The following is a 12,308-nucleotide window of genomic DNA, read 5'->3' as shown; positions in this document are numbered from 1 at the left end:
TGCCTTCCTAACTGTTTGCTGCACCTGTTTGTTAATTTTCAGTGATTCATGAACAAGGACATCCAGGTATCTTTGAACATCAATACTTCCCAATCACTCACCATTTAAGAAATACTACATCCTACATCTGACAAATTTTAGCCTTTGCTCTGAATGCAACCAACAGTAACACTGAAACAAGGGGTGACTCCCATTGTTCATAACATTCTTTACTTGCATCGAAATTCTTCAGAAGTAGATTTCATCAAGAAAGATCTGCTTTTCAAATACCCTTCCTGCCTAATTCAGTAATCTCTTAACCAGTTCAACTTTCCTAAAACAGCAGTACCAGGACAGTGTAAGGAGATACGAGAGTCCCTCTCACTTTGGTTTGGAGCCTGTACTCTGAACATAACAGGAATGAGTGATGAGTAATGTGGTAAAGCAACAATTTTAATGAATATTGAATTGCAATAATGATAATAGCAATATGAAAATGATAGTTCATAGAATCCTACAGTGTAGAAAGAGACCCTTTGGCCCATCGAGTCTGCACCAACCACAATCCCACCCAGGCCCCACCCCCAACTCCCTACATATTTTACCCACTAATCTCGCTAACCTAAGCATCTCACTAAGGGGCAATTTTAACATGGCCAATCAGCCTAACCCGCACATCTTTGGACTGTGGGAGGAAACCAGAGCACCCGGAGGAAACCCACACAAACATGAGGAGAATTTGCAAACTCCATACAGACAGTGACCCGAGCCGGGAATCAAACCCAGGTCCCTGGAGCTTTGAAGTAGCAGTGCTAACCACTGTGCTACCGTGCCACCCAATAATAATAAGTAAAAAAGAAAGATAACTTTATTCAAAGGAAGAAGCACAATCTGAAAAAAGACAAATTTTTCTAAAGCAAACAATAATCCTGATTTAGTCTGTTTCACAACAACTTCCCAAATTGGTACATATGTTCCCATCTCCATTACCAAGTCATTGAGACATCTTAACAGATAGCTACTACTGTCAGTCACTCAGTTCCTGATTCTTCCTCCGGTTTTTAGCAGTGATTATCCCACTGTGGCTGCAGCAGCCAGTCCTGAAGGCAGTGTCCCTTTTAAGCCAAATTTCTGGCTGCATTCCAGCCTTTCAAGGCCAAATACAATCCTTTTCCAAAACAAGGCTCAGCTTTTATCAGTTCTTTTTACAAGCATTGCAAGGCCATCCAGACTTCATAGTATCAAAAATCAAGAACGAAGCAGAAGTAAAATGTAATGATACAAACTTGCAAAAATTAGGGGCTGCAGGCCTCACCAAGAAAGGACAGCACTCTCAACATCAACCATGTAGAAAAAGAACTACAATGGGTTGTGAACGTCATCCAGTCCATCATGCAAACCAACCTCCCATCCATTGGCTCCGTCTACACTTCCCACTGCCTCGGAAAAGCTGCCAGCTTAATTAAGGACCCCATGAACTGTGGACATACCTGGCCCAATTTTACCATGAAATTGCGCCCATTTTCACCAGTTCCCCCTTTACCAAGGCCCAAAAATGGCCGTGATCGGGACTGCGACCAAAACGGGCAGGATGGACTTTTAAATACATTTGCATGCATTTAAATTGACTTAATGGACTGCACGCCCAACCTTACTGGCACTTCTCCCTTTACCAACACGTTCGCCCATCCAGATTTGGCGCAAAACAGACACGCGCCACAAAAATCCAATTCGGGCACTCCAGTTAGTAAGGAGGAAGATGCCAAACAGCCAGTGGCTCTCTGCTTGAGATTGGTGAGGGGGAGAGATGGGTCCAAAGGCTCTCTGCATAAGATGGGAGGTGGGAGGTCGGGGGTGGTTTCACTGCCACTCTGCCTGTGATCAGTGAGGGGAAAGGACGGGTCTGCTGTCCCTCTGCCCGTAATCAGCGAGGAGAAAGAGAATGTCCGCTGCCACCCTGCCTGAGATCTGTGAGAGCAAAGGGGAGGTCCCCTGCTCCTCTGCCTGTAATCAACAAAGGTGGGGGGAGGGGGTTGTCAGCTGCCACTCTGCTTGTGATCAGTAAGGGGGAAGGGGGGTTCCGCTGCCACTCTGCCTGACATCAGTCGGGGGAAGGGGGGTCCACTGCCACTCTGCTGTGATCAGTGGAGGGAAGGGGGAAGGCCCCACAATCAGTCTGGGTGGCGGAGGGGATAAGGGGGTCAATCCTGTTGTGGGGTGGGGCAATGTCTGTGGGTCCACAGGGAGGCATAATCCGGCCCAGGAGCAATGTGGCAGGGGAGCAGCATTCTGTCTTTTTTTTCCTGCGCGTGTGCAGTTGGAGACACCAATCAGAACTGCGGGATTTTGGGCACAGGCGTCTGCAGCGCAATTCAGAATTTCTGGTATTTTTTCAGGCAGGGTGCATATGGGGGCACATGAGAACGGATCTAAAAGTCGGATCTGAAACACTCTCAGTTTCAAGTCCGCCCAGCACTTAGAACTAAAATGATAAAATAGGGCTCTCTCTCTTCCACCTCCTTCTATCAAGTAAAAAATATAAAAGTCTGTATGAACCGACTCAAGAACAGCTTCTTCCCTGCTGCCATCAGACTTTTGAATGGACCTATCATATATAAAGCTGATCTTTCTCTGCACCCTAGCTGTGTTTGTAACACTATGTTCTGCGCTCTCTCCTTCTCCCCATGTATTCTCTGAACGGTATGTTTTTGTCTGTACAGTGCAGAGGAAACAATGTTTTTCATATCCCAATATATTTGACAATAATAAATCAAATCAAAATAGGACTAAGATCACATTTTTACAAAATGCTCATGATAAAGTTTATCATAACTTTGTTTTACTGTGTCTTTGATCACCATTGTTTATTTTGATGTCTGACATTGCACAATGATGTCTGGAAGAGCAAGTGCAATGGGTAGTGAAGTTGGATTGGTGGTAGACACTTGAACTTGGGAGACCTTGTGGCACAGTGGTGGGCCCTACTGTTGGACCAGAAGCTCTAGGTTCGAGTCCAATGCCAGGGCTTGTTGGCCATGGAAGGAGTGTTCAAACCAGTTCAACAGACTGATAATCAGCCCAGAAACCCTTTCACCACTTTTCCTACTATTTCCCAAAGGGTAAAAATAAAGACTGTGATTCTCCCAAAAACATTCTAAGTGCTGATTTTGTGTAAAAATGGGAGTAATTCCCGCTGATTTTTTAAGTGGGATTTTCAAAATGAATCTCCCACACTCTGAGCACTGCAGAGTGCCTCAGAGAGATTCACACTGAAAATCTGGGGGAAGAGCCTATTCCCACTGGCGAGGCCGGCAGCATAGCATGGGCCACTGCGCATGTGCCAATCTGTCACAGCGGAGATCGATGCATGCGTAGTAGCCCCGCACTGCTGGTCTGCCAATCACTTGTTCAACCTTGTGATCCCACATTGCTAGCTTGCAGAACTCTCCCAACCCTTCAATCACTGGCCTCCTAGATGTCTCAGGGCCGGCACCAACCCCCCCTCCCCTTCCTCCCTTCCCCACCCGCAGTCCCAATCTGCCGATCCCCCCTTGCCCCGGAGCTGACGATGGAGGAAATCTGGGGTGCGGAGGCCGTAGTGCCCAGCGGGAAGCCTGCTAAATGGCCTCCACTGATATCTCCCAGCCTACTGAGAATCGCTGCCAAACTGTGGGTGCGAAGATATACTAGCAACATTTGAATATGCTATGTAATGCATGCGTTTTATCTGTGTTTGAATTTTAAAAATATATGTAAAACCAGTAACAATGACTTATAGTTATATTTTCTTCTGTGCTGCCCCTTGCAAATTTACAATTGTTTTTTAAATTTTAGTGTCTTTGCAGGTTGCCAGATCCCATATCCTAAGCGAGAATTTCTAAATGAAGATGAACCAGAAGAGAAGGGTGAAAAGGTGAGACAAAAAGCAACATATGGAACTCGCAGCTTGTTTCAAATCAAAAGTCAACCTAACCTGTGTATCATTTTGATGCACCTTTCAATGAAAATTGTTTCCTTCATATTTATCTCAATTTCCAAAAGGTCTTAGATGTGTGAAAAAAGCAGGGTAGTTGTGGTGGGTGACTTTAACTTTCCTCCATATTGACTGGGACTCATTTACAGCCAGGGGTTTGGATGGGGAGCAATTTGTTAGATGTGTCCAAGTCGTCTTTTTGATGCATTATGTTGACATACTGTATCAAAAAGCCAACCAGGGAGGGGGCCATACTAGACTTGGTATTGAGGAATGAGCCTGGCCAGACGATTGATGTTTCAGTGGGTGAGCATTTTGGGCTTCACGACCATAATTCCATAAGATTTTGGGTAGTCATGGACAAAAGTGACTCTTGGGTGAGGGTACTTAGTTGGGCAAGGGCCAATTACATCCAAATTAGACAGGAACTGGGGAATGTGGATTGAGAGCGGCTATTTGAGGGCAAATCCACGTCTGGCATGTGGGAGGCTTTTAAAGGCCAGTTGATTAAAGTGCAGGACAGGCATGTCCCTGCACGAATGAATAAAAATGGCAGGATTCAGGAACCATGGATGACAAGGGAAATTGTAAGCTTAGGAAAACAAAGCATACAATAGGTCTAGATATCTAAAAACTGACAAAGCCCTCAAGGAGCATAGGCCACTATGAGGGGTGGTAGTTCCCTGGGGATCTGGGTGTTTAAAATAATTACTCTGGAATTAGAAGTGTTTTCTACATTTTTCAGAATAGCTATCAGGATAAAACTGGCAAAACCATTTGAAGTTACCAATTTAAGTTGCTTTGTCTAATGGCTCCCAGCCCAACACAGTTCTCCAGGTGAAGATAGCGTTTCTGAATAATTGCTGGTTAAACCCTTATGTGTGAGTCTCCAAGAGGGATTCCCCAGGACATATTTGGAGGTGTCCTTCAAATGCTTTGCTGGGGAACCAAATCAAACAGAAAATGTTACAAATATACTACAGAAAAATGTTAAGGTTTAAGGTGCAATATCATCAGAAGATAATTTATTCATAGGTGTTGCCCTTGATAGTGTGCTGACTTCTTGAACCGCTGTAGTCCATGAAGTGTAGGTATAGCCAAAGTGCTGCTAGGCATTGAGTGTCAGGATTTTAAACCATTTATAATGAAGGAACAGTGATATATTTCCAAGTCAGGGTAGTGTGCGGCTTGGAGGGGACTTGCATTTGGTGGTGTCTCCATGCTTCTGCTGCACTTATCCTAGGTCACTGGTATAGTGGGAAATTATGAGGTGCAGGATTTCTAAAAAAAATGCGTTGGCCATTGCATTTCAAAATCTACTATTGTGTTGTTTTCCTCTGTACCAGTCATTTGAGTTCCTAAATGTCAGTAGGACTATGCTTTTTAAAATGAAAAATATTAGTGAAAAACATTAAGGTGGACAAGTCCCCAGGGCCAGTTAGGGTCTATCCCAGAATACTGAGAGAGACGAGGGAAGAAATTGCTGAGGCATTGGCCAAAATCTTTGTATCCTCTTTAATCACGGGCAAGATACCAGAGGATTGTAAAGCTGCTAACATTACTCCCCTGTTTAAGAAGGGCGGAAGAGACAGTCCGGGAAATTAGTGGCATTTTATTTTGAATCATGTAGTATTTTGAATCATTAGTCTTTAGCACAGCTAGAATTTCATTATGCATCAATTTAATTATTCAATTCAATACTCCTAACGACATGAATTGCCGAGAACTTCACTTACTTCTGATTGTGGGATGGTATGCAGAGTGAACATTGCTCTACTTAATAGGGCACAACTGCAAAAACTGAAGATGATACAAGACTTGGAAATATTGTAAACTCTGAGGAGGATAGCGATAGACTGCAAGAGGATAGAGTGGCTAATGGAATGGACAGACGCATGGGATATTAAATTTAATGTAAGGGGATGATAAAAGAGGGAATATGGGAGACTGGGGACAGAAGGGGTAGAATCAAACATGGAAGCGAAAGAGAAAGAATGTGGGGTGGGAGGAATGAGAGGTGGAGGAATGGGGAAGGAGAAGGATGTGGAAGGAGGTGCAGAAGTGTGGAGAATTTTGTTTGAGGGTAACTCCACACCGATATGTGGGAGTCTTTTAAAAGTCAGTTGTTAACAATTCAGGACAAGTATGTCCCTGTAAAATGAAGTATAAAGATGGCAAGATTAGGGAACCCTGGATGACATGAGATTGTGAGCTTAGTGAAAAACAATAAGGAGGTATACATAAATTTCAGGAAATTGAAAACGTATAAGACTCTAGAGGAAAGAGTTTAAACAGGGATGTAGGAGGGCAGAAAGGGGTCATGAAATGTCCTTAATAGTCAGGATTAAGGAGAATCCCAAGGCTTTTTATGCATATGTAAGGAGGAAGAAGGTAGCTAAGGAAAGGATAGGTCCACTGAAGGACAATGAAGGGAATTTGTATATGGAGCCAGCGGAGGTAGATGAGGTCCTGAACAAATATTTTGCATCAGTATTTACAAAGGAGAAGGTTGTGGTGGATGGTGAGTGTAGAAAGCAGGATGTTGACATTCTAGGACGTGTTGAGATGAAAAGGGTATTGGAGGTTTTGAAAAACATTAAGGTAGACAAGTCCCCAGGGCCAGTTAGGGTCTATCCCAGAATACTGAGAGAGATGAGGGAAGAAATTGCTGAGGCATTGGCCAAAATCTTTGTATCCTCTTTAGTCACGGGCAAGATACCAGAGGATTGTAAAGTTGCTAACATTATTCCCTTGTTTAAGAAGGGCAGAAGAGACAGTCCGGGAAATTAGAGGCCTGTTAGCCTTACATTGGTGGTGGGGAAATTGTTGGAAAAGATTCTCAGGAACAGGATGTACTCACATTTGGAAGAGAATAGGCTTATAAGCGATAGGCAGCATGGTTTTGTGAAGAAGAGGTCATGTCTCACAAATTTGATTGAGTTCTTTGTGCAAGTGACAAAAAAATTGACCAGGGCAGGGCAGTGAATTGTATACATGGACTTTAGTAAAGCCTTCGAGAAAGTTCCTCATGACAGGCTAATACAGAAGGTGAAATCATATGGGATTCAAGGTGAGCTGGTAAGTTGGATACAAAACTGGTTTGGACATAGAAAGCAGAGAGTAGCAGTGGAAGAGTATTTTTCTAACTAGAGGTCTGTGACAAGCAGTCTTCCACAAGGATCAGTGCTGGGGCCTCTGTTGATTGTAATATATATAAATGATTTGGAGGAAAATGTAGGTGATCTGATTAGTAAATTTGCAGATAATATAAAAATTGGGGGAGTAACGGATAGTGAGGAGGATTGTCAGAGGATACAGCAGGATATAAATCAGCTGGAGACTTGGCCAAAAGGTGGTAGATGGAATTTAACCCAGACAAATGCGAGGTGATGCAATTTGGAAGATCTACTGCAGGAGGAAAGTATACAGTAAATGGTAGAGGCCTTAGAAATATTTAAAGTTTAAGTTTATTTATTAGTGTCACAAGTAGGCTTACTTTAACGTTGCAACAAAGTTACTGTGAAAATCCCCTAGTCACCATATTCCAGCACATGTTCAGGTAAATATTAGCATATAGAGGAATCCAGGCACGCAGATCCACAGTTCCCTGAAGATGGCAACTCAGGTGGACAAGGTGGTCAAGAAGGCATATGGTATTCTGGCCTTCATCGGTCAGGGAATTAAATGTAAGAATTGGAAAATCATGTTGCAGTTGTATAAGGCTTTAGTTAGTCTGCATTTGGAGAACTGTGTACAATTCTGGATGCCACACTACCAGAAGGATGTTGATGCCTTTGAAAGTGTGCTGAAGATATTTACCAGGATGTTGCCTGGTTTGGAGGATATGGACTATGAAGATTGGACAAATTTGGATTGTTTTCATTGGAGCATCGGAGGATGAGGGGGTACCTGATAGAGATTTACAAGATTATGACAGGCTTGGATAGAATGGATAGTCAGAGTCTTTTTCCCAGGGTCAAAGGGTCAATTACTTGGGGGCATAGGTTGAGAGTGAGGGGGTAAAGTTTAAAAGAGATGTAAGGGGCAATTTTTTTACACGGTGGGTATGAATGCCTGGAATGTGCTGCCGGAAGAGGTGGTGGAAGCAGATTCCATAACAATTTTCAAGAGGCATTTGGATAGATACATGAATAGGTGAGAATAGAACAATATGGACCACATTGAGGCCAGAAGATATTAGATTAGAGAGGCATCTGTGTTGGCACAGACTTGATGGGCTGAAGGGCCTGTTCCTGTGCTGCACTATTCTTTTTTCTTTGATTTGTTGGGGAGGGAATGGAGGGGGGAGGGGAGGAAGAGTTGGAGGAGAAATAGTGGAGAGGAAGGAACAGGGTGGTCTCTGATCTGCTTCTCCAGGTTGCTGGATTGGGAGTATGGGGCAGCCTTTCGTAAAGTGAACTTAAATACAGTGTTTGAATCATGCAGTCAGGAACTAGGGCAGAGGAACTGTCACCAAGCGAGATCCCCTGATGAATCCTCTGACAATAGAATCACAGAAATGTTACGATGCAGTAAGAGGCCATCTAGCCCATCGTGTCTGCACCGCTGTCCAAACGAGCATCAAAACTTAGTATTATTTCCTGCCTCTTTTCCATACTCCTGCCGTTTGTTTCTATTCAAGTAATTATCTAATGCCCTCATGAATGACACGATTGAACCTGCCTCCAACACACTTCCAGATGGTGCATTCCTTCTTGTCATGTGAAAAAGATTTTTCTCACACATTTTCTTCTTCTGCAAATCACTTTAAATCTATGCCGTCTCATTCTTGATCCTTTTACAAATGGGAACAGTTGCTCCCTATCTACTCTGACCAGCCTTCTCATGATTTTGAACATCTCTATCAAATCTTTTTGTTAGCCTTCTTCTTTTCAAGGAGAACAGTCCCAACCTCTTCAATCTATCCTCATTACTGAATTAGTAATTCTCATCCCTGGAACCATTCTTGCAAACCTCTTCTCCAATGCATTTGCATCCTTCCTATAGTGTGGCTTCCAGAACTGTACAACTAACTAAGGTCAACATAATCTCCTTGTTCTTATTCTGTATACCCTACTAATAAAACCCAGAGTACCATATGTTTTATCAACTGTTCTCTCCACTTGTTCTGTCACCATCAACGATTTATGCACATATACTTCCAGGTCCCTCTGCCCCTGCACCTGTTAAAAATTTTACCCTTATTTTGTATTGTCTTTCCATGTTCTTCCCACCAAAATGCATAACCTCACACTTCTCCACATTAAACTTCATCTGTCACCTATCTACCCACTCCACCAACTTGTCTACGTTCTTCTGAAGTTCTACACTGTCCTCATTACAGTTTACGATACTTCCATGTCATATGTCGTCTGCAAACTTTGAAATTGTCCTGTGCACACCAAGATCTCGATCATTAATATGTATCAGGAAAAGCTCAGGTCCCAGTATTGACCTTTGGGGAACACTGCAACATACCTTCCATGCCCAAATAATATCCATTGATCATTAGTCCCTGCTTCCTATTATTGAGGTAATTTTGTATCCATGTTGCTATTGTCCTTTTTATTCTATGAGCTATGGCCATCTTCATCATTTACTGGATGAACAAAGTGCAAGCAGATCAGTGCAAAGTATTGTTCCCCTTAGAGCTAACTCCCCGTCTTAATAACACCAGAGCCAACACGAGAAAAAAAAATGCAAGTACAAAATAGATGCTGCAATTCTGAAGATTTTTTAGAAAACAGAAAATACTCAGCAGATCTGGAAGCATCTGTGGAGTGAGAAACAGGATGGCTTCAGGTACATGATGGTCGCATTTTCCTAAGTATAGTACTGGAAGGTACTGAAGAGAGGCAACAGTTAACAGCATATTAGTGCTGGGTTAGGTTAAACTTTTGCAAACATGCTTAATGGAATTATCTTTATATTAAATTGACCAAAAATGGTCCAGGAATGAATTTAGGTGCTTGAGCAGATCTCCAGAACTGCTGATTTTGGCCATGTAGTCAGTCAATCACATAGCACTCACTGATATATGGATCGCAAAGATTAATTGAAATGGAAGATAGCCATAGTAATGAAAGTGATGCCCACTCCCCTACACACAGTTAGTGCAGTATAAAGTAGTTCTCGGGGTGCCAGTCAAACAGCTGCTTTTTCTGATGTCGAGCTTCTGGAGTTTTGAAGCTGAATTCACCCAGGCAAGTGGAGAACATTCCATCACACTCTGAACTTTTGGATGAGTGGACAGATTCTGGGGAGTCAGCTCCCCAGAATGGCCAGCCTCTTACCTATTCTTGTAAGCACTGTATTTGTGTGACTAATCCAGTTCAATTTCTGGTCATTGTTAACACCCAGATTGTTGACAGTGGGGGTTTCAGCAGTGGTATGCCACTGAATGTCATGGAGAAATGGTTAGATTCTCTGTTGTTGGAGATGGTCATTGCCTGGCACTTATGTGAAGCAAATACCTCCTAGCAGCCCAAGCCTGAATATTGTCCAGGTCTTTCTGCATATGAACACAGTCAGCTTTTGCATGTGTGGATGAAGCTGAATATTGTGCAATCATAAGTAAACATTCCCATTCTGACCTTATGATCGAGGGAAGATCATTGATGAAGCAGCTGAAGATAGTTGGACCTATCATAGAAACCAGAAGCAAGAGTAGGCCATTTGGATCTTCGAGCCTGCTCCGCCATTCATTTTGATCATGGCTGATGCCCCTTTTCCCCCATATCCCTTGAACCCTTCAGCCCCAAGAGCTATATCTAATTTCTTCTTGAAATCACACAATTTTTTGGCCTCACCTATATACTGTGGTCATGAATTCCACACATTCACCACCCTCTGGGTGAAGAAATTTCTCTTCACCTCAGTTCTAAGAGGTTTACCCCTTATCCTCAAACTATGACCCATGGTTCTGGACTCCCTCATTATTGGGAACATTCTTTCTGAATCTACCCTGACTAACCCTGGTAGAATTTTATAAGTTTCTATGAGATCCTCTCTCACTCTTCTAAACTCCAGTGAACATAATCCTAACTGACTTAGTTTCTCCTCATATGATAGACCTGCCATCCCAGGAACTGGACATTACCTTGAGGAATTTCTGTTGAACTTTTGTCCTGGAATTGAGATGATTAACCTCCAAAAACCACAACCACCTTCCCTTGTGCCAGGTATGACTTCCCCTGATTCCCACTGACTTCAGTTTTACCGGGGCTCCTTAATGCCTCACTTGGTCAAATGCTGCCTTAATGTCACGGGCAGTGACTCTCACCTCACCTCTGGAGTTCAGCTCTTTTGCCCATGTTTGAACCACCACAGTATAAGGTCAGGAGCTGAGAGGCTCTTGCAGAATCCAGGCTGAGCTTTAGTGAGCAGGTTATTGCTGAGTAAGTGCTGCTTGATAGCACTGTTGACAGCATTCTATCACTTGGCTGATGATTGAGAGGAGACTGAAGGGGCAGTAATTGGCTGTGTTGAATTTGCCCTGCTTTTTGTCTACAGGACATACCTGGGCAATTTCCCACATAGCCAAATAGATACTAGTGTTGTAGCTCTACTGGAATAACTTAGCTAAGAACTAAAATGTGATAATTAGATCCTGCCACATGAAAAATAGTAATGGATTATTTTTCAGCAGCTGATTCAGAGTTTAGCTACTTGTGAATTCAAGCTGAAAACTAAAACTAAGGTTTAACTTTCATGAATGGATTTCAGCAATTTGCTTTTTAGAAATATATTCCATACCGAAGAACATCTTCAGTGGCAAACAGGCAGACTTGTTCATTCTTCTGGTGAGTTTGGTTTGCATATCAACATCAGGAAGAAAAATGTCACGATCCAGGATGTTTCCATTACACCATCACTTCGATAATGTGACACTGGAGTGTTGTTTGCTTCACTTATCTGGGCTTTGCAATCAACAGCAATCTGGCACTTGATGTTGAAATCAACACACACATTACAAAAGGTCCAAGCTGAGTAAGAGAGTGTGGACCAACAGTAATCTTACTGAGAACACCAAACTGTAAGCCTGCCAAAACTGCATCCTCAGCACACTCCACTATAGTGAGACCTGGACAACAGATGCTGGGCAGAAGAAAAGGCTGAACAGTTTCCACCTTTCCTGTCTAATGTATGCTCGGTATCTCTTGGCAGGACAAGGTCGCCAACTCAGAGGATTTGGAGAATGCTATTTCCATCAACATACATATAGCATAAAGCCAAAAATGTTTACACTGGCTCAGCCATATTTATTGGAAGAATGATGTCCATGGATACTCAATGGTCATTTGTATGATGAGCTAGGCACTGAGTCATGACCTCCTGGGTATCTATACCTCCACTA

The 12,308-nt window shown here is 42.9% G+C and overlaps 1 protein-coding gene across 2 annotated transcripts in view; it reads left to right on the top strand.

Annotated features, from left to right (window-relative positions):
- cdk19 (cyclin dependent kinase 19) overlaps positions 1–12,308 on the top strand; it is a 234,873-nt gene that overhangs the window by 173,741 nt on the left and 48,824 nt on the right. For both annotated transcript variants that reach the window (XM_080192907.1, XM_080192906.1), the window contains exon 11: positions 3,814–3,892. In XM_080192907.1, coding sequence (XP_080049033.1) covers positions 3,814–3,892 — 79 coding nt within the window. The remainder of the gene's footprint in view (positions 1–3,813; positions 3,893–12,308) is intronic.

The sequence above is a fragment of the Carcharhinus amblyrhynchos genome, chromosome 7 (genome assembly GCF_965287045.1).
Source record: "Carcharhinus amblyrhynchos chromosome 7, sCarAmb.v2.hapA, whole genome shotgun sequence".
NCBI classification, from domain to species: domain Eukaryota; kingdom Metazoa; phylum Chordata; class Chondrichthyes; order Carcharhiniformes; family Carcharhinidae; genus Carcharhinus; species Carcharhinus amblyrhynchos.
This window is presented reverse-complemented; position numbering and strand designations above follow the sequence as displayed.